We start from the raw sequence: 22982 nt of genomic DNA on the forward strand, positions 1-22982 counted from the left end.
AAAAATTTGCTTTTGTGCTGGAGTTGTACGTCTGCGGGCGACAGCCGCGCCAGACCTGCAGTGCGACCTGGCGACGCGAGCGGGAACTACTGCCAGGAGAAGGATAATAAAGGAGTGTTGGGGGGGGGGATTAACGTTCCAGCGCCACGTGGCGACCTCGACGGCTCTCCTATAACGGTGAGCATAACGTTCATTGACTCTCGATCAGTCTCGAATATCTCCGGAGTTCCCCGCCACTAGCTCGTTCAACTTCGCGGCAGACTAGTCATTTATCTTTTTTCTGTTTTAGTTTCTTAGTTTTTTAGGTGCTGACTGGCGGCGGAGTGAGTGGTCAGTGCAACCACTCACCACCAGGGGCGCTTGCGTCCCTGGTCACTAAATCCAGTCCTGGATAAAAAGCAAAGCGGACTACGAGTCCAAGTTCCCAACCCCCGCATGGAAGACTCTTTTCTACTCTGTCCAACACTTCATCCAGACCATCCTCTGTCTCCTGTAAACTCCTACACGTAATGCATGCCAATTTGCATCCCGCATGAATGTGCCCAGGGTTTTCCCTGTGTCTATGCAGGTTTTACCTGGGCCCAACCTATCTCTAGTTATAGTCTAGATTTAAGAGTGAGGGGAGTTAGTCATGGCGCCAATCGCTGCCATGGCTGGCCAATCCCCTCCTAGCACATGATGCATGCGACCCTCTCCCTGCATGGCTAATCCCAGCATGACTAGGCGTATAGGCTTCGGCCTGAGACGCACCTAGGTCCCTCCCTAACCCGGACCCCTCCAAAATACACTTAGTTTTAGTTAGGTAAAAAAAAAAAAAAAAAAAAAAAAAAAAACAAATTCGCGGCAGAAAAAAAATAGTATATTTTTTTTTTACGATTTCAAGTGTCTTTTAATGTCGCTTATCAACCCAAACAAACTTTCGTTTTTGATAGAATCACCAAGACGTGCGAAAACTTACCTCCAGGAAAAAAAAAGAAGGAATTTTCAGAGGATGTTAGTTCCCTAACAAACCTAACCTAATCTACCTTTTACTTTTACTGAAGGGTGCAGGGTTCGATAACCAGCAACCTCCGTATCTGCCGACGAAGAGAGTATACCGAGGGGTTGGGGGGGGGGGGGGAGTTGCTCTAAGCTTAATTAGAGATGTCTCGTTTTAGTGTGTTGATGAAGTATGCAATCATAGTTTTCTTCAATGAGTACAACCATATCAACATTTATTATTCACGCCGATGACAATGAAACTCGTTTAATTACAACAAATAAGATTAAAAATTCCAAAGATTTGTGTTGGATCGTCACGCGTGTTTGAAGTGAAACTTCACATTTCAGTAATTAACCAAACGATTAAACCAAGCAATGGCGTACACAATGGTGGTTCGTACTGCAGGTTCAAAACCGTAGCAAACATAACGACCAAAAATTTGTATAAAGAATCAGTTGTAAAACTCTCTACTTTGGTCGGTCGTCATTTCTACTCCCGAGTTTTGCACTTCTCACGAGTCATCGCCTCGACTTAGGCCGTGTCCGAATTCAAGTACGCTGGTGAGTACTTGCGACCTTGCGTACTTCACTTGACCTTGTGCCTTATGTACTTGACGAATCAGGTCGGGCTTGATTTCGGCCTTTTTCAAACGGCATTTTAGCCAGCCCAACAGGTTATTTACATATTTTTATCAACAAATGAGTTTATTTTAAACAATTTCTAACTAAAATAAATAATTATTAACACTTCATTGGTATCACGCGAATTCACTTTATTATTATATTTAGTTTGGTAGTTATGATCGGAATGTATAAGCGTATTATTTGTAGAAACCTCCTCATAATCATATTTAAGTATTTTGTATTCACTTTGTTAGTACAAGTGAAATAAAAAGTGAAAATTAATTTAAAGGTCTTTAAAATACTTAAATATTATATAAAAAAGAAACTACAGAATGTTTGTTCCGAAATGGCTATGTTCCTTCATCTCGAAGTACGCAGATTCGTTTACTCGCATACTTGCATTCTTCACTTCCAGTTCGGACAGCCCTTGTGATGTCACTTCCGGGGGCCAAGTACGTACTATAAGTATATACGAGGGCGTATCAATAAGTAACGCACATTACGTAAAAAAAACAAGGAAACGCATTGAAAAGAATATGAAAGAGAAATGAAAGTATCACTAATTTATTACTTTCCCACATCACATCCATGCCCATGCATTCTGAGGCATTTGTCCCAACGATGGAACGTTACCACAACGCAGAAATACCACAACGCGGAACGTACAATAACGCCGAATACCATAACGCCGAATGCCAAATTGACCGAAACGCCGACAGCTAGAAAACTGCTGTGTACCACAACGCCGAAATACAGTAACGCCGAAAAATGTAGCTGCGGGGAGAATGGGCCACAGGAGCAAAATGAAAAACAACTGAATGAATTTGTGTGTGTTTCTTAAATGTATCTTAACGCCGAAATACCACAACCTAACATAACCTAGGCTAGCCTAACCTAGCCTAACCTAACCTAACCTAACCTTTGTGGCAGTCCTGCAATGACATTTTTCGGCGTTAATGTATTTCGGCGTTGTGGTCATTCGGCGTTGTGGTACACAGCAGTTTTCTAGCTTTCGTCGTAGTAGTCAATTTGGCATTCGGCGTTATTGTACGTTCGGCGTTGTGGTATTTCGGCGTTGAGGTGCGTCCCCGGTGCCAGGCCCGGGCTGTAGGATGGCTGCTCCACAACTTCCCGACCGCATCCCTGCAATTTTTCAAATTGTACTTCTTTTGGAGCGTTATGACAAAATTAACTGTGCGAATTTTTACTGTGCACGCGACCATGCAACGAAATTTCCACAGGACAAAAAAAAAGCTTCTTACATAAAAAAGAGCTACTTACAAATAAAAATCATATACGTGATTTTAAATTTTATACTTTTAGAAATTTATATTGAATAATGGGCCATATAATTAAAAAAAGTTTATTAATTGTAATTATTAGTGGTAGAAATTGTGTTTATAAACATTTTCAAGTGTATTTATAGAGGTGAGGTTATGTTTTATGTTTGCGTTATAAATTATAACATTATAATTTAATAAAAAATTTAAATAATAGAAAACATATTTTTGGCATTTTTATTTATTTTAATTTTTAATTAAATTTTTTCCCGAATATTTTAATAAATTAAATAATTAATTTTATTCACGTGTTTATATTAACATTGAATACTGAGCATATATTTAATTTTTTTTAAAATCTGATTGAATTTTACTGTACCAACTGTAGTTATAATATAGTGGTGTGTCCACCAGCACCACGCCAGGTACCAGTTCGAGAGACTCTTGGTGGCGGTGTAGGAAGCCCGCGCGCCCGACAACTCGTGCGCCCAGAGGTCACGGGACCAGCAGTGCAAATATCTGCAATGCGGACATTTTCGAATAAGCCCTTCTGATTGGTCGCGGCGCATCGCGGCACAACCGTCCACTGCCCGGGGAGTATAAATAGGGGAGAAGTGGCAAGAAAGGAGACGCAAAAATCGTGACGGAACCCACCGAACTCGACAAAGCAGCGTTCGAAAGATACGATACCACCCGACGCCATCAGCGAAACACACGACCAGACTATTACGCACGAAACGAAAATACGTGTCGACGTAAGCAGAAGAGACAGAAAAAGTAACTTTGTATGACGGGGAAGTACGGGTCGGTACAGCACGCAGTGACGTGAGGAGAGATGACGGTGACGTCAGACGTGGAAGCGCTTTGCAAAAATACGTAACTTTTGACTGGCACGGCGTGCTGTGCCTGGAAACTTAAACAAGACGCAAGCAGCGGAAGACACAACTCCTTGTACTGTTACGAGCGAGAGGGAGTGGGAACACGGCGGACGTCGCCAGAGAGGAAGGCCGCAGCACGTGTCTACCAGTAGTTGCACCGGGGACATGCAGGAGAAGGGAGTCGGCCAGCGAGTGGCTGTCAGACACCCAGCTGAAGGAGCGCGGGAGCTTCTGGGGACAGCTCGGCGAGCCTCCGGACAACGACCAGGTGCGGGGACAGCTGTGGTGCCAACTCGCCGTGGACAACTGGCCGTCGTGGACAGCATCCCGAAGTCGAGGTCCGAGTTCCAGACCTCGACCCGTGGCGGGCGCCACCCGGGACTGCCACGTGGATCACAAGGCAAGTGTCGGCGAGTTTATACCCGCAACAAATCGCGCGAGTTTCGCATAGCAAAGTACTAGGCAAGAGTTAAATATATATAATATCATTTAAAATTTTTTTTAATTGTTTGTCATATTTTGTAGATAAATGAACGTATTTCTGAAGCGACTTTGTGAGCCATAATGTTATCTAAACAATCGCAAACTTTAAGCCCTTATATGTATTTTGGTTTTGGGCAGAATTTTAGTAATTTTCGTAATTGTTTTTTTTTAAGTGCTTTTTTTAAGTGTAATTTGCAATTCAGAATGGCCAGAAAAAAAGTATGGCTCACGTAAATGTTTCATTTAATGTTGCATGTGTAGAATTGTTTGAATAATATACGGGCACATGCTATCGAATATCTGCTACCATATATTTGGTGCACACATTTTCTTCAGCAAGGCGTGTGTCTTAATGTTGAAGTTTAATTTTGGGATACACGACCACGTGGTTTTAGTTCTGTATTACCACGTTCCAGGCATGGGGCATTCAGCGAACCAGACCGAGTATCTGGCGTCCGTGGTTACTTCCTTCGCAAGTTCACTGACCGCTGTTTTTATATGTGTGCCAGGATGATAATTGTAACCCAATTAGAGGATAATGTTTTTGTGATTAAATTTATGCTCTGTCAACGAACTTACCTAGCATAGATACCTTAGTCTAGAAAAGTACCCCGACACTGTAGGTTCACCTTCATGAACATCAGAACATTACAAGTGTCATTATCACATGCTTCCACGCCTCAGTAATAACTCCGGACCTTTATTTTATTGTATTAATCATTTGCAAGCGTAATTAAAGTTTTTTACTACGCCAAGTAAGTATAACTTCTAACACGCTTACATAAGTATACGCACCAGCTTTTTTTTTTTTTGTTACGAATTGATACGGTCAATGAAGTCATTTTCGAAAACTTTCACCTTCTCCGAATTGATCTCTCCAACTTTCTTTTCATTTTGCTCGGAGAAATCTTATCACAGCTCGTTGCTCCTCCACAGCTGACGATGCAATCACTATCGCCATCTCACCGGTCACTGACGAACGCCATCGGTACGTTGAATCGCGAGATAATGCTTTGCGCCCTGTCAGCAGCGCCATCTAGTTCCCTTTATAGTAAATAATTTCATAATTACTAATCATTTTCCTGCTTAAAATTTGACGTGTGTGTTATTCACCAATACGCCCTCGTACTTCAGGGGAATTCAGACACGGCTTTAACCGGGTCGTTACCACAACGCCGAAATACCATAACGCCGAATGTCAAAATTGACTACAACGCCGACAGCTAGAAAACTGCTGTGTACCACAACGCCGAATTAACAACTGAATGAATTTGTGTGTGTTTCTTAAATGTACCTTAACGCCGAAATACCACAATCAAACCTAACCTTACATAACCTAACCTAGCGTAATACAACCTAACTTAACCTAGCCTATCCTAGCCTAGCCTAACCTAACCTAGTCTAACCTAACCTAGTCTAGTCTAACCTAACCTTTGTGGCAGTCCTGAAATGACATTTTTCGGCGTTAGTGTATTTCGGCATTGTGATAATTCGGCGTTGTGGTACACAGCAGTTTTCTAGCTGTCGGCGTTATGGTCAATTTGACATTTCGGCGTTGTGGTATTTCGGCGTTGTGGTGCGTCCCCGCTTTAACCTACCGGCTGTAATGAAGTATATCGTGAGACAGTTTCAGTAATGAAGTAGAACCAAGAGATTCACGAACTGCGGGATACTCCGGCGAGTGACCCGGTGTCTGTGAACGCAGGGTTTTTCCCCACGTGGCTGCCTCGACGACTCTCCGGCTGACGGCGACCGCTGACGTGAAGTCACGCTTATTCCCGTCCGCCGATACGCGCGGCGCAGACCAGGCACGGAATTTTTTTTAAACAAACCCTTTTTTTTTTGAATTTTTTTATTTGTTTGAAACTTTTTTTGTTTAAACAATTTTTTTTAATTACGTTATTTATTTTGGTTCTCAGCATGTTAAAATGAATGCCATAACAACATCCCGCTTCCTGCCACTCCTGTTCAACCAGAAAAGTACAGAAAAGTACAGAAAAGTACAGCTAATCTGCACATCTGACCGGGACTTAACCACAGAGAGGGTATTTCGCCCACAGGAAGAGGATTCTCCATAGAGTGAGTGCTTCTCACAGAATGGGGATTTACAGTACAGTCGGTGATTTCTCACAGAATAGGAATTTGTGTTAGTAATAAATTTATTTATTTCCTCTTTTTTTGCACTTTTGACTACGATTCCCTTATATTTTTAATATTAGAGGAGTATTTATTTGGGCATATTTTACAACTTATGCATGTAATTTAAATTATAATATCTTGATTAGTATATAGTTTTTTTCCTGTACATAAATGACAAATGTTATTGAGCAAACTTTTGTTGTTATTAGAGTGGAATTAGACTTTTCATTAAAAAAAAAATATTCTATTTAAAAATACATTATTTAAAACATTTTTTATAAACAGTTGATTTAAACCACTGTTTGCACAGTGGTTCAAACCAGTCAATCCTGACGTGGTACCCGGACGTCTGTCGGCTTCGCGTCCAGTTGTACTTTCAACTACCCCCCGGGCACACATCCAGACTGTGTCCAGGACATTCCTCCTGCGCAGGGGCCTAGCCAGGGGGGGGGGGGGCTAGGGGTTCTAACCCTCCTCCCCCTTAAGCCAAAATTATTTTTTCTTATCTGAAAGCAGGTTAGCTAAAAGCCTGGGTGTCTTACTGCTATCACCGGACACTGCACTGGAGGGGAAGAGTAAGCGAGCCCTACCGATTCTCCTTCCCTTCCCCTACCCCTGTCACGAGCAGAAGCTATGAGGTTGTGACGCCGTGACTGGTCCCAAGCTTTCGAATATCTTACACCTATTGTATTTAACCAGCGCGGTAATTATAAGCAGGTGTTGACTGGTCTTCCAAAAGTGTAAGGATCGCTGTGTGTGTATAGAATTGAGAAAACGACATGGTGTCATGTAACTCTTCAAGCTAAAGCTAATTGTTCCCAGGAATAGATCAGTTCTGCCGAAACCCAATCCTTTTTATTCTTTTTTTTTTGTTTTGTCGAGCTTCGAGCATGATTTATGATTTTGAGTGGACGTAAACAAGGCATTTGGATTGATAAAAATATCTTTAATTAATTTCTTATTTCATCACTCAAACAATTTTTTATTAAAAAAATTAATAATATTTTTACCATTACAATATTTAAAGTTAAGTACCGAAAACTGCTAAATTAGCACTATTTTACACCTTAAAATCCAATTTTTTATTAGGGGGGGGGAAGCATGCTTCTCAACCCCCCTCCATACACAAATGCTGGCTACGCCACTGCTCCTGCGACAGCAAGGACGTCCGGAGGTCGCCTGCGCCTGCCACAAGCCCAGCCGCCGAGGTGGCGCAGTGGGGAGGCTACACTCGGCAGACAGCCGCGCTGATGGTGGCTTCGACGTGCAACATCTTAGCTCTCGATACACGGCATCTGGCGGGAGCGATTCAGTGAATGTGTAACCACGGTGCTGCCATCTGTGGCGGATGGCTTCTAACCAAAGTTCACAAAGCCAAAGGGAAACTTTATACAATAAATTTTTTAAATGAATTTTAACAAAATGGGCAGTGTTTTGATAAAAATTCTTTGTCAGAAATCAGGTCCAAAACCCAGAGAAAAGTTTATTTTTCCAAATATTTTAGTTTTTTTTTTTTCATTATACAGTTTAAAAAATTTCGGTCTGCTAATGGAATGGTTCAACAGTCGACGTAGCTGCTCCTGCAGCGAGTTCTAGCGGCGGGTGTGCAAACTACGTGCGATTCGCGTCCAGAAATGTAATTGAAAACACACTATGGGTGTATATGTATCACGTTCGGCATTATTTTTAAGAATTCTAAACTAAATTTCATGTCTGAGTTTCGTAATTTAAATGAATTTGCTCGCTACCGAGGTAAGATGTTACACATCTCTGTCTAGTAGTGAAAAGACTAGCTCACAATTTTTTCGAAGGTTTTTTTTTTTGAGACAAAATCTTACCCAAAGAAACGGCCATATAAATAAAAAATATCATTCCTTTATTTACCTCTCCCTCTTCCTTTTTTTTAAAAAAAAGTTCGCGTTTAATTAACAAAGAAGATTAATTATTATCCAAGGAGTACTGAGTTCACTCCTAAAATAATCTTAGAATGATAAAAAAAAATAATAGTCTCCTGTAGTGGTCATGCGATGAAACCACTGTATCAAGTTAGAACTCTTACACCCCAAGTAAGTACTCGAGGTAATTAGAGAATGACTGTATGTATTTGCGGGAAAACTGTGGTGGGGAAGGGGGGGGGGGTAAGGGTATAGGTGGGTTGTAAGTGGGAAAAGGAATACCCAATGAAACCCACCGGCAAAGGGACGTATTCCAAGTGAGAAATACCCGAGTTCGACACCACCGATGACAGAAACCTAATCGCCTAAGGAGGGAAGACACTGTCTTCGGCACCATGTGACGTTCAGGCATCAGCCAATGAATGAATGACATTTGTTCAAGCATGCAGATGACATTGACTGTGAAAGTTATCTCGTGAGTTGTACCCGGAAGGTCGATATGGCCGGGTTTATAAACCACGCAAGAAACTCAGTCGCGCAACGCCACCAACACAAGAAAAGAACGGTCGTTAGTAAAAAGCTAAACGTCACCAACACTAAAACAATTTTGTTGTAAAACTGAAGAAAACAATTTTTTTTCCCCTCGCGCTTCTTGTCATGGCTCGTATTTTGTCATTGAAACATACGAAAGTTTCAGCTGATTCGATTTTAAAGTTGTATTTGCTTTCACTGTGCGAAATTTTTTTTTTCAAAATAAAACTTTATGGTGTGCAAACAATAAAATGGTATCCTCCTCTACACATGACATCTCCATCATTCAAAGCTTTCGGAAACGCAAGCCCAAAGTTGGGCAATGCTTGCGTTGCGTTTTTGCGCATTACGTAATTTATAAATGGGTATTTTTCATCATGTTATTTTAACTTGTGCGCTTGCGTGTGGGGGGCACTCGAAGCGCGGTTCAACTTCAAGGACCGTCATTATGTGCATTCGAGACATCACGGTGGTCGACCACTGGACTCGATAAGAACCCACCAACGACCTATCGTCGCTTTCGTGACTCGACTCCGCGCAAGTGAAGTTAGCGTGTAACCATTCCGATACCCTCTCCAGCAAATCGGACACGTTCAACTGCGCCGACAACTGGAAAATAAGTAGTTCCTGAGATTACCGCTGCAGCCGATGTTTTAACCACTACGTCCCACGATTGAATCATGGGTAAGATATATATGATGCGTGTTCTGTTCTCATAGTCATTGTGATTAGTTTAGTTTATTGCTGAAAGCACATCTTCCATTTCTTTTCTCTTTTTTTTATGTTTAAACATCTTGACTCTAGTGATACGGTATTTTGTACGGCATTTTTAGTTACTGAAAGATAATCATCATAGTTCAAGATGAGTTTTTTTTCCACTATCACTATGACTATCCCGAATTTAATGCATATGAAAAGGAACACATAAACTTTATATTTGTTTTGTTTAATAATTTTTCGGCAATTAATTCCCTTTTACGTGTATTATTCTTTGACGTGGCATACATGTGTTAACACGAAAACATAAAACAAAAGTATTAGCCTATCTTTGCACGTGCATTAGTGCTCTTGATCACTTTCTATGACTTCTTTGTAATTGAACAGATCGTACAGTGGGCATGCTTGCCTTGTTACCGGGATAGTCCTACCAATTTTCAGAGGGAGGACTCAATAACTTCCTATTCAGTCGAATATTAATTCTTAACTTTCGTCTACGTTCTCAAATTAAAACACTTCTAAGACACGAACTATTAGTTTAGATTTTCACAATACTCTGAAATTTCGCGAGCGAAAACGAGTATTATTGACTGGTGATTGTATATATTGCACACACGTGTACGACGCACCAAAAATATCTAATCAGCTTTTTCTACATTAAATTTTTTTTTTTCTCGAAGCTACCATCGGTCATTTTGTTGGGCTTAACGATGAAGCGACCAGCGGCCATTTTGTTGGGCTAAACAATGAAGCTACTATCGGCCATTTTGTTGGGCTAAACGATGAAGCTACCATCGGCCATTTTGTTGGGCTTAAAGATGAAGCGAACAGCGGCCATTTTGTTGGGCTTAACGATGAAGCGAACAGCGGCCATTTTGTTGGGTTTAATGATGAAGCGAACAGCGGCCATTTTGTTGGGTTTAATGATGAAGCGAACAGCGGCCATTTTGTTGGGCTTAACGATGAAGCGAACAGCGGCCATTTTGTTGGGCTTAACGATGAAGCGACCAGCGGCCATTTTGTTGGGGTCTGTATGTAGACGCGCGAACAGCCATGCAAGGCGGCAGTGAGTAACTCACCCAGATGATGTCCGGACAGCTCTGGGTCTGCAACAAACACAAACACGCGGTAAGACACACAGACACAACACTCCAGTTGCCAACAAATAGCTTGTAACGCCACAAGAAAGATATCGTAACTTCGTACAACACATGGCCACGGTTATTTTTTGCATGTACGAAATACGTTTTTCGAGATAACACTGAGTATTTCTTACGGAAATTGGCGCATAATTTTATATTTTAATTGGTGTTTCATTCATGCATAATTTTCTTTTCAAACAATGGAAAATATATTTAATAATGTGAATTTATTTTGTTTTATAATGCTTATAAATGTGTGCAATTAATACTGGAAAGCTATTCAAGGAACGGTTTTACAAATAACCTTAACTATTGGAGGTACTGGGACAACACGCAGCATAAATGTCCGGGCATGAATCCAAACACAGGTTTACTGCGAACATTATTTTGTAGTGATACAGTTGTTTTCATGTTAATGTACAAATTAAAAAATATCTTTAATTTTACATGAATATTTTTGTTACGTCTACAAAAAAATTACAGTATGCGTTAGCGATTGCGACAATCTGATATCCATCTACAAACATACAAGTACGTAAGTTACTTATGATTACAAGTACATGTACATACATGTCTGCAGTATAAGCAACTTTGCGTACACCGATGTACACTCACACACGCTTTCATATATACAGGCCGTTATAGAAAATACTTCACCGACAACTATAAGAAGCGAGTCATAATATATTGAGAAATGTTCACAAAATTAAAATCGCTGCTTATTTAAAATTATAAATAATTTCTTATCCAATTACTTTAAAGTACAATTTACAGCAGCTGTCTGACCTCAGCGCCCGACATCTGCGGGGTGGACCTGCGTTTCTCTCATAACTTAAAAACACTCAAGACGTAGGCTAAGTTTCTAAGTTAATGTGGTTCTAAATTGTAACTGTACAAATTTTTGAATTTCTAAGTTATGATTGTTCTAAGTTATATTTTTCTAAGTTAATGCACTTCTTATTTGTTTGCTTTTAAGTCGAGACTTCTAAGTTACGATAATCCTAAATTATAATTTTTTAAGTTACGATTGTTCTAGCTTGTATGTTTCTACGTTATGATGATTTTAACTTACGAAAGTTCTAAGTTACTTGGATTTATTTTGGGAGTTCCAACCTACTATTGTTCTAAGTTGTCACTTTCTAAGTTATGTTATGATACCACGGATTAGCGTAGGCACAGAACAGGCACCAGCCGGAGGCAGGAGTTGATGGGGAAGGAAGAGGGGTGGTGGTTTTCAATAAAACCCATCGTTTTTCCACGTAGTCACACCTGGTCAATGAGTTTCTACAAATGAAACAGAACTTTAAAATCGTCACGAATCAATCCCAGCTAAGCCAACATATAACACAAATATTCGCCATGATTTCAAAGGTTTCTGTAGCAAATCAGTATTTGAGGCCTAACCTAATCTTAAGCTATGTGCCTTTAAATGAAGATATGGTTAAATTTAATTACTTATCTAGTTATTATCAGTAATAATAATTTCCAGCAATAATTATGCACAACAGAAAAAAAAATAGTGAAACCATAACGGGTGATTTTTTTTTCAAAAGCAGTTCTTGCCATTGAACCCATACAAGCAGATCAGTTTTATCGCCAAGCAATAAAAACAAGGAACATGCGATTGAACCACATGATCGTTGGAAACGAGGAACAAAGAAACGTCGCGCCTTGCACATATACAAATCGCAAGACTTGGGTAACGGTACAGGTTGCCTACCTACAGGCCATGGTCCAAACCATTCACATTGCAAAGACGTAGCGGTGGACTTGCCTAATTAACATATTTTTAAATAATTTTTTTAAATTGTAGAAATTTAATATTATCCCCATAAAATTTTGAATCCCCTAATTCCGGAAAAGCATTGGAACTAACACGCAACCAATATTTAAATCCAAACAGCGACAAAACCTGTGCACGATTTTGATAAAACGTTAGTCGTAGCTCTTGGTCCGAGTAGCGAACGTTACTGAGTGAAGAAGCTGAGTGCAACATCAATAAAGTCTACAAAATTTCATACTGAAGCCAATAATGAATTAAATCATAAAACATATTAAATTATCACAAAAAAAAGAATAATTATCGGATCAATTTCACGACAGGCTAGAATTAAAAAGCGTTTACCTTCCTGCTGCTTCTGTGATTGGACGACAGTTCACGTGAAGAACTCTAAGCCAATTAACAGGTCTCACAGGTCAGCAGCCAATGAGCGGGTGACATTTGCCCACGTATGCGGAGGACTTTAAAGTCCATTCTAAAGGTCGATGAACACGTGCATTTTTATATTCTCTACTTACATATAGATTTAAACTGTAATAAACATTTTTTAATATTATAAACATTTCTTTATTGTGAATGTAAGTAATATAAATTGTGTTTATAAATTTTTTCAAGTGAATTTGTATAAGTTATTAAGTTATGTAGCCGTATGTATTTAAAATTAATAAATTTGAATAAATATACAGCATTTTTATTTATATTTTATTATTAATTAAAATCTATCTGAAATATTCCACTAAATTAAATAAATAATTTTATACACGTATTTATATCAAAATTTAATACTGAGTACTTATTAAAAATATTTAATTCGATCGAATTTATACTCTACCAACAGTATTTAAAATATCACTCCAGTTTTGTATATTTTTATTTCTATTAATTATATGCATGCAAAATAAAAGTTATTTTTTTATTACGCCAAGTCAGTACATAAGAAGAACCTCCAATTTTTTGACGTGACAACGTCTAATAAATCAATTAACGCCGGCTGCACGCATGAAAAAGTGTCCCGTAACGCACATACTCCCGTTACGCTGTGTCCCGTTACGCTCGTTGTACGCTTGCACCGCATCTTTCTCTCTTCCACTCGATTGGAACAACCATCGATTTGACTTTTTCGAGGCACATTAAACTTGAAACACTCCCATTCGTTTCCTACTTTTCCTATCATCGTCCTATCCTTAACAGAATATCACAGTTAAATAGCAAACATGTATAAATGTTATAGTTAAAATAATCTCTTCGTTAAAGTAATAAACATATTTGAATTAATGAGTGCAAATAAAAGTAAATTTATCAATTAAATTGTAGATTTCATTTCACTCCTTCTTTGTATCCATACAAAATAATGATAATACAATAAAAATTATTCAATTTTATTCATAAAAGTATGCAATCATTTAATCAATGTTTTGTTATGACGTTGTCACGTTAAACTATCGTCCGTAAACCGACTTTAAAGACAAACAATTTTTTTGGTATGTTTTTGCTTCTTCCATCGCCGTACTCCGGCGCTTGCTCGACAAAATACTCGCGACCTCACCCGGGGTTCGCGACCCCGGGGTTGCGCAACATTCGACAGATAATCGAAGGAGCGCGTCGCGTGCCGGACGTTAAGAAACGACTCGAAGCGTCGCGAAGGTCGAGTGCGATCGATAGGCGGAGGTCAGTCGATCGCCGAAGCCCCGCGGAGTGGCGGGGAGATATGTACAAGGGCGGTTCTTGGGAGCTTCGGAGGTGCCACGGCAGTGACGTAACCTTCACTCGTGCCGTGGTCCGCTGCTCGCACGAAGGCGCGAACGTGCACAACTGCATGTAATGTTCCGTTTCTTCGGTGCGAATTTTGAGTATCGGTAGAGACCGGAAAAATTCGCGGATTCATTTCACGATATGATAGAATCCAAACAACTGTACCTTTATATTGCTTCTCTGATTGGCTCACAGTTTATCTGAAGTACTTTGAGCTAATGAAAAACCTTCAACCAAAAAAGTATCGAATCGCAAGCGTCCCAGTTGACAGGTGTCACGAGTCAGTAGCCAATGAGCACGTGGCATTTGGCTGAGTGTGTAGGGGATTGTGGAGTCTATTCTAGAGGTCATCGAAAGCGCGAATTTTTCCAGTCTCTGTGTATAGGAGTAATTTCGTGAAAGGAACGGAAATCGCATGGAACGGATCAGTGTAACCACGGTGCTGCTATCTATTGCGGATTACGTGAACCATAGATCAAAAAGCAAATTGGAAACTTATAGTATTAGCTGTTTAATGATATTTAACAAGAAGGGTACACTTATAATAAAAAATATTTTTGTCGAAATTCAGGTCGGAGTTTAGTATTTTTTCAAGTATATTTCAGAATACATAAATTTGGTCGTTAACGAGGTTAGGTGTTTGCATATCACTGGCAAGCAGGGGCGTAGCTAGGGGGGGGGGGGGGTTAGGGGTTCAACCCCCCCCCCCCCCAGCACCAAATCTTTAATTAATTTCTTATTCATCACTCAAAAAAATTTGATATTAAATTAATAAAATTTTTACCATTACAATATTTAAATTTAAGTACCGAAAACTGCTAAAATTGCACTTTTTTACACCTTAAAATCCAAATTTTCCCGGGGGAGGACCCCCGGACCCCCGCTTTAATACGGGAAGGGGGGGGGCATGCTTCTTAACACCCCCCATACACAAATCCTGGCTACGCTACTGCTGGCAAGTACTGAAATACTCGCTAACATCCCCCCCCCCCTGAACGTAATATACACTATACATTGGTTTAGGGAATTTTTTTAAGGGCATACGTACTTTAAAATTCTTCTCTAAATATTTAATCAATGTAATTCTACTATTATTCAAACTACTAAAGTTTTTTTTTTTGGCTGGAAGTATAAAGTTAACTTACGAAGAGCACTAGTAACAAGTTATTTAACTTCTTCATTAATTTACGAATATCTTCCGGAACATTACGGGTACAGAGGTTATTTACTTTGATGACTTGTTAAGTCAAAAGCACAATCACTTTACCGTACACGTGTACAATGGAGCTCAGAACCAGGCATTCGGGTTCTTGTGTAGTTTCTTTAAAGGCCCTGCATGTTTGAAGTTTACCCAGCTAAGAGTGGCAACCAGAGGGTTTTGCGTATAATGGAATACCTCCCGATTAAGTGGGGGGCACAAATACGCAAAAATAATAGCCGATTTTAACGCATTTATGAAGTCTTAAAAATTCCTTACCAAAATCAGAGGTTTGTCTGGATTTTAAACGTATGAATTTTTTTTAATTGCGCACTACTAAATTGCAATAAAACGCAATAACAATAGTATTCCATTTTTTTTACAAAAAAATTATCGGCTTCAAATTAAAGTTTAGGTGCGAACCTTAGTAGATATTTTTTTTTGTTATCTCTGCACTGGCGCTTTATTTAGTTACGGAACATGCACATCCTCGCACCGGGTGCACGAATGCAGTGACGGGTCGCGGCTGGGACCCGAACCCTGAACGTCCGGGCAGGTGAGGCCTCGCGCCGTCCGAGCAGCTGTCAGGGCTGCCAATCGATGCGCGGAGCTCCGGTGAAAATAGCTTCACAGCGGACCGAACTCACGCCTCCGTCGTCGTCGCTGTGTGATTATGGAAAAATTTGTCTGCCAGCCAACGGCACAACTGACGTGCTCATCTAAGATAAGTTACTGCACGTCTTCTACAGAAACTAAAACCCCGCTCTCACAGTCAGAGAGAAGCATTACTACAATTAATTAACTGGGACGTGTTCCTTGCCTTACACCTAGAGACTGGAAAAATTGGCGATTTCGATGACCTCTAGGATAGACTCCACAATCCCCTACACACTCGGGCAAATGCCACCTGCTCATTGGTCACTGACTCGTGACACCTGTCAACTGGGACGCTTGCAATTCGATACTTTTTTGGTTGAAGGTTTTCCATTGGCTCAAAGTCCTTCAGATAAACTGTGAGCCAATCAGAGAAGCAATATAAAGGTACGGTTGTTTGTATTCTATCATATCGTGAAATTAATAAATTAATCCGCGAATTTTTCCGGTCTCTACTTCCACCCTAAGCCCACCCCCCCTCCACTCCTTTTCAAACCAAACCGCCCCTCCCAAATTCGAAGCTGTGTCCGCGTGTGAACTCAGTGCAAGGAAAGGTGGGATTAGGAGGCTCGCCAGCCCTGCTAATATTATAAATGCGTAAGTTTGTGTGTGTGTTTGTTACCGCTCAGTTGAACCACTAAATGAATTTTCGAGAAATTTCTTATATAGTTACTTTATGTCCTGGAATAGCACATAAGGTACTTTTCATATCGGAAAAAATGTATCGTTCATGTGGGATATTAAAAAAAAGTAACTCTACAAATACTGAACGGATTTTTTTTGTTTAGTTTTAGAGTATTCACCATGTGTAGAGTAGAGTGGGGCAAAAGGACGCATTTAATATTTGGACTCAAATATCTGTCATGTTAATAGAGCAAACAATGTTTTATTTGTAACATAGAACCTATTATCATTCGTGAGTCTAATGAACTAGAGTAGTACAGGAATGACGGAGCTGGCACTGGCGCTGGCGCGTGGAGCCGGAGCCGGTGTCCGCCATATTGGATTGTGACGTCACGGCGGCCATCTCGGAGGAGTGTAACGGGACATAGCGTAACGGGACAAGTTTGACCTTGACCCCGACGGCCATTTTGGATCCGCCATCTTGGATCCGCCATTTTGGATGACGTAATTGTGTGTTCTCGAAAATTCCGGCGTTGTGTGTTCCGCCATCTTGGATGATGACGTCACTGTTGCAATTTCCGTTACGGTCGTCATCTTTAACTTTTTTATTTATTATCCGAATTTAATGAAATGTTTTTTTAAAAATTATAAAAAAATTCAAATAATAAAATTTTAATAAAATAATTACAAAAAACAAACATGTACGACACGGAGTTCGGAGTCCTCGGTTCGAACCCGACGAGTGCAAAAAAAAATTAAAAATGGCGACAGGCTCCTTCCTTAATGGTGTCTGCAGGCAGACTGACTCCCACCACTTTTCTTAAAGCATATATATCGTCACCTAGTATGACGTCATGTCCGCCATCTTGTCTTCGTTGCTGGAGACCACCATCTTGTTTTCAGCCGCTAGAGTGCGCTGACACCATGTTAGTTTAGTTCTTATCCGCTAGAGTGCAGTAATCATTTATTACTGTGACACCCGCCATCTTGAAATTCGGCTGCCATATTGAAATCATGTAATAATGTAGCTAGAAATTCGGGAAAAATTCTAAAATTCATTAAATAAATCACTCATTAACTTACATATTGATTCGATGGATTACCGTCTTTGGTTCGATACCCGATCGATGCAATAATGTTTAATTTTAAAAAATACCACAAAAGCGACAGGTTTGAGAAAATAAAAACACCGCAAGTTCTTTTAAAAAATACTTTTATTACATACATACTACACTACTACAAGTACAAAAAAAATACACAGACAAATTACTAAAGTTTTGGTTAAGATTTATTTCCGCATTTAATCTTGTGCTGTTCAAGACACTGTATAGCTGGACCCTCAAAATTCGCCAAAATTGGGCAAAAATTGCCCAAAATTCCTCAAAATTCGTCAAAATTTACATTTCTGTGAAAAAAATTCCGCCAAAAATTCTCAAAAAATTCCACAATCCAAAAATTAGAATTTCGAAAAATCCTCAAAAGTCGTTTTGCCCTAGAAAGAACCCAAATTCCTAAAAGAGGCTTAAGCATCCTTGTCTACAGCCTCCGATAAGCCTCTGACGTCATCTAGGATTATGACCGCCATCTTGGATGGTTGTGACCTTGACCTTTGACCTTGACCTTGACCCCGGCGGCCATTTTGGATCCGCCATCTTGGATCCGCCATTTTGGATGACGTAATTGTGTGTTCTCGAAAATTCCGGTGATGTGATTGCCGCCATATTGGATGATGACGTCACCGGTGCAATTTTCGTTACGGCCGCCATCTTTAACTTTTTTATTTATTATCCCATTTTAATGAAATTTTTTTAAAAATTATAAAAAAATTCAAATAATAAAATTTTAATAAAAAATATTTAAAAAATAAACTTTTACGACACGGAGTTCGGAGTCCTCGGTTCGAACCCGGTGAGGGCAAAAAAAAATGGCGACCGATCCTTCCCTCACAGTGACTGCTGGCATACTGACTCCCACCACTTTTTTCATAGCATATATATCATCCGGCAGTATGACGTCATGTACGCCATCTTGAAATTTGGACGCCATCTTGAAAATCTTTATTTATTATCCGATTTTAATGAAAAAAATTCCAAAATTCATCAAAAATTTAACGTATTTGAATTCTGTTTGATTATATCGATGTACGTCCTTGGTTCGATTCCCGGCGAGAGTAAACGGTCAATCCTTCCTCCATGAAAGCTACCTAGACTGATCTACCACCACCAGTACCAAGGTATATATCATCAACTGGTATGACATCATGTCCGCCATCTTGTCTTCATCCGCTGGAGACCACCATCTTGTTTTCGTCTGCTAGAGTGTGCCGATACCATGTAGTATAATTATCTGGTCACTATACTTGTGTCCTCAACTGTTGACATTGAACATTGACCTTGAACTTTGACCTTGAAATTTGACTTTACCCTGGAAATTTGACTTTGTCCTTGTCGACCATCATGGATCCGACATTTTATGTTCAGTACATGCTACCAGAGGATACCACCTGCTGGAGTACGCCATCTTGTGTGTGTGTGTGTACTTGTATTATAGAGTACATTTCCATCTGGATAATTTTATTCTAACCCGCTACAGTGCAGTAATCATTTATTACCGAGGTGCCCCCGCCATCTTGAAATTTGACCGCCATCTTGAAATCATGTAATAATGTAGCTAGAAAAGCGGGAAAAAAATCCAAAATTCATTAAATAAATCACTCATTAACTTACATATCGATTCGATCCGCTCCAGTCCTTGGTTCGATCCTCGATCGATGCAAAATATTTAATTTTATGAAAAAAAAGTAATAATTCCAATAAACCATGTTCAACATTCTTAAAGAGACTTTAAATCATCATCCTATCAGACATCAAGACCACCATATTGGAAATTCGTAATTGTAATGCTAGAGATTCGGGAAAAAGTTCAAAACTCATTAAATAAATTTGTAATCTATATACTGATTGATAAGATCGACTAAGGTCCTTGACACGATCCTGGACGAAGCTAAAATAAATTTAATTAAAATACCAGAAAAGTGTAAGGTTCGAGGAATAAAACACCTAAAAGTCTTTTACAAACATAATATTTATTACACAATTTCTATCCTACTACAGAATCACTTGCGAAAGCCAGCAATCTTATAAACATTTAGCCCTGCATAGACGTACAACGACTACTTCTTAGCTCCAAATGGCTCCAAATGCTCCAAACGGCCTCCAAATGGCTCCAAAAGCTCCAACAGCCTCCAAATGCTTAACACAGTTCCAAATGGCTCCAAATGCTCCAAACGGCCTCCAAATGCTTGACAGCTCCAAATGTTTCCAGCAGCTCCAAATGCTCCAAATGCTTGACAGCTCCAAATGCTTCAAAAGGCTCCAAATGCTCCAAATGGCTCCAAAAGGCTCCAAATGCTCCAACAGCCCCCAAAAAAGGCTCCAAATGCTCCAACAGCCTCCAAATGCTTGACAGCTCCAAATGTTTCCAGCAGCTCCAAATGCTCCAAATTCTTGACAGCTCCAAATGCTTCAAAAGGCTCCAAATGCTCCAAATGGCTCCAAAAGGCTCCAAATGCTCCAACAGCCCCCAAAAAAGGCTCCAAATGCTCCAACAGCCTCCAATGCATAACACAGCTCCAAATGGCTTTAACAGCCTCCAAATGCTTAACACAGCTCTAAATGGCTCCAAATGCTCCAAACGGCCTCCAAATGCTTGACAGCTCCAAATGTCTCCAGCAGCTCCAAATGCTCCAACAGCTCCAAAAAAAGGCTCCAAATGCTTAACACAGCTCCAAATGGCTCCAAATGCTTGACAGCTCCAAATGCATAACACAGCTCCAAATGGCTCCAAATGGCTCCAACAGCTCCAAAAGACTCCAAATGCTTCAAAAGGCTCCAATTGCTCCAAGAGCTCCATCTTCAATTGGTTCCAACTGATTCCTATTACTTTTATCGAACTTGGCATGATTACTAACATGTCTTTATCAGTATACATTTTGACTGGCAGTGGTAACGTTTTTTACACCTTTAAGTTATAAGTTTTATTTAGAAATCAGATTTCGATAAATGATAGCTTCCATCTGGAAAGAAAATATATTAATTTATCTTCAAGTTTATACACATACATTTAATTTAATCCATTATTGTATGTAGCCAGCTTCCCTCAGTTCTTTGAGTATGAAGGATATTTCTTTAATGTTTGAATAGTTTCCTGCACAAAGCGATCCATGTAGTAGTCGTAGCCTGTTAACCAATATGTTAGGATCTTCCCATGAGGTATAATCAATCTCTTCTGCTGCCTTCATCATCCTTGCATGTTTATAATAAATATTATCTCTGGTGTCTATCGTTTTAACACCAACCACAAGGTCACTTTCGTCATCTTGCCAGTGATTATCACAAGCTTGATCAGGATAATTTATTTTATTACGTCGTTTCCATCGTTTTGGTCTCAAACCACCATCACAGTCTTCGCTCTTGCATGCTTTTGGTGCTTTAGTACAGTACTCAATCATGTCAGCCTCAGATGTGTCACCACAATCTTCAATCATGCCAGCTTCTGATGTGTCACCACAGTCTTCAATCATGTCAGCACCACAAACTTGATCAGGATAATTTATTTTATTACGTCGTTTCCATCGTTTTGGTCTCAGACTGCCATCACAGTCTTCGATCTTGCCTGCTTTAGGTGTTGCAGTACAGTACTCAATCATGTCAGCCTCAGATGTGTCACCACAATCTTCAATCATGCCAGCCTCAGATGATTCATCAAAGTCTTCGACCTTGTAAGCTTCAGGTGGTTCTCCATCTTTCACATTTTCATGGAGACGACTAGATATTGGAGTAAATATATTTTCATTTCTAATGTGGTTACAACCTTCTTCGTTTGTTTTAAATTTTAAATTATTATCTTGATCTAGATCAGTAATTTTAGCATTAGCTTTTTCACCTTCGTTCCTCAACCGCGATGTTGTAGCCCAGTCTTCGTTATCTTTATTCATCTTAATTGTACAGGTCTTGTAATGTCTATCCAAGTAATATCTTCTACCAAAGGATTTCTGACACTGACTGCAATGAAATGGTTTTTGACAAGGACCCAAATTACACTCACTTCTCTCATGTCGTTTAGCATTCTTTCTCAAGGTAAACACTTTGCTACAGTATCTACAGTGATGACGTTTTGATACAGCAACAAATCCCGTTTCAGGATTCATATTAGTTATTGAGACTAATTCCAGATGCAAACTAAGAGTTTTAAATTAGATATATTACTTAAATAGAATTTTTTAATTATTTCATCAGCGAGAATTAATTTATCTCATTCAAAGGTACTTGTTGCAAGTAGTTCTGCTTTTCAACAACAGATGTCGCCACATGTTACTTGCAGGTAAATAATATTTAGTTCTTTTATGCGGGATGCGCGATGCTCACTATCGATCGCAAAAGAAGGATGGCTTCGCTAGACTCCAAGGAGAAGGAAGTTCGTCCATCCTTTTAGTGCTTCTTAGATTTCTCAGAGATTATTTGACTGAGTAATGATTTTTTTTTTTTTTAAATTTTCACCTTTTTAAAAATATTATAAGTGCTGATTTATTGGCAGAATTTCAATAATGAAATGCAACCTTGAATAAAAAATGACATGACTCATTAAGTAAAAAATTCTTCATGCAGAGATCAATTCCTCATCAGTAACCAGAAGCACTCGGAGAAAACCATCAGATGTCTAGTCAGGAATAATCAGAAGCACCCAGAGAAAACCATCAAAATATTGTCAAGAATAATCAGGAGCACACGGAGAAAACTACCATAATATTGTCAAGAATAAACGGGAGCACACGGAGAAATCCACCATAATATTGACAAGAATAATCAGGAGCACACGGAGAAAACCACCGCAAGTTTTCTTTGATATCATAAAATTTCAGGGAAAAAAATAATAAAAAATAAAAATAAATTAATAAAAAATTTAACAAAAATAAAATAAAAAAATACATAAAATTCTGGCTTGTACTAGAACTCTATCTTTGTTCAACAATGAGAAGTTCACAAGCTAGCAGAATATATTCATGTATTTTTTTATTTTATTTTTGTTAAATTTTTTATTAATTTATTTTTATTTTTTATTATTTTTTTCCCTGAAATTTTATGATATCAAAGAAAACTTGCGGTGGTTTTCTCCGTGTGCTCCTGATTATTCTTGTCAATATTATGGTGGATTTCTCCGTGTGCTCCCGTTTATTCTTGACAATATTATGGTAGTTTTCTCCGTGTGCTCCTGATTATTCTTGACAATATTTTGATGGTTTTCT

General features: G+C 39.3%; 1 protein-coding gene across 2 annotated transcripts in view; it reads right to left on the minus strand.

Annotated features, from left to right (window-relative positions):
- LOC134528325 (uncharacterized) overlaps window positions 1-22982 on the minus strand; it is a 563803-nt gene that overhangs the window by 217334 nt on the left and 323487 nt on the right. Inside the window, exon 3 of one of the 2 annotated variants that reach the window (XM_063361859.1) lies at window positions 10608-10634. In XM_063361859.1, the coding sequence (XP_063217929.1) occupies window positions 10608-10634 (27 nt within the window). Of the gene's footprint in view, window positions 1-4271; window positions 10635-22982 lie in introns of those variants that run through there. The other variant, XM_063361858.1, reaches the window with a different exon arrangement.

The sequence above is a fragment of the Bacillus rossius genome, chromosome 1 (assembly GCF_032445375.1).
Source record: "Bacillus rossius redtenbacheri isolate Brsri chromosome 1, Brsri_v3, whole genome shotgun sequence".
Classification (NCBI taxonomy): domain Eukaryota; kingdom Metazoa; phylum Arthropoda; class Insecta; order Phasmatodea; family Bacillidae; genus Bacillus; species Bacillus rossius.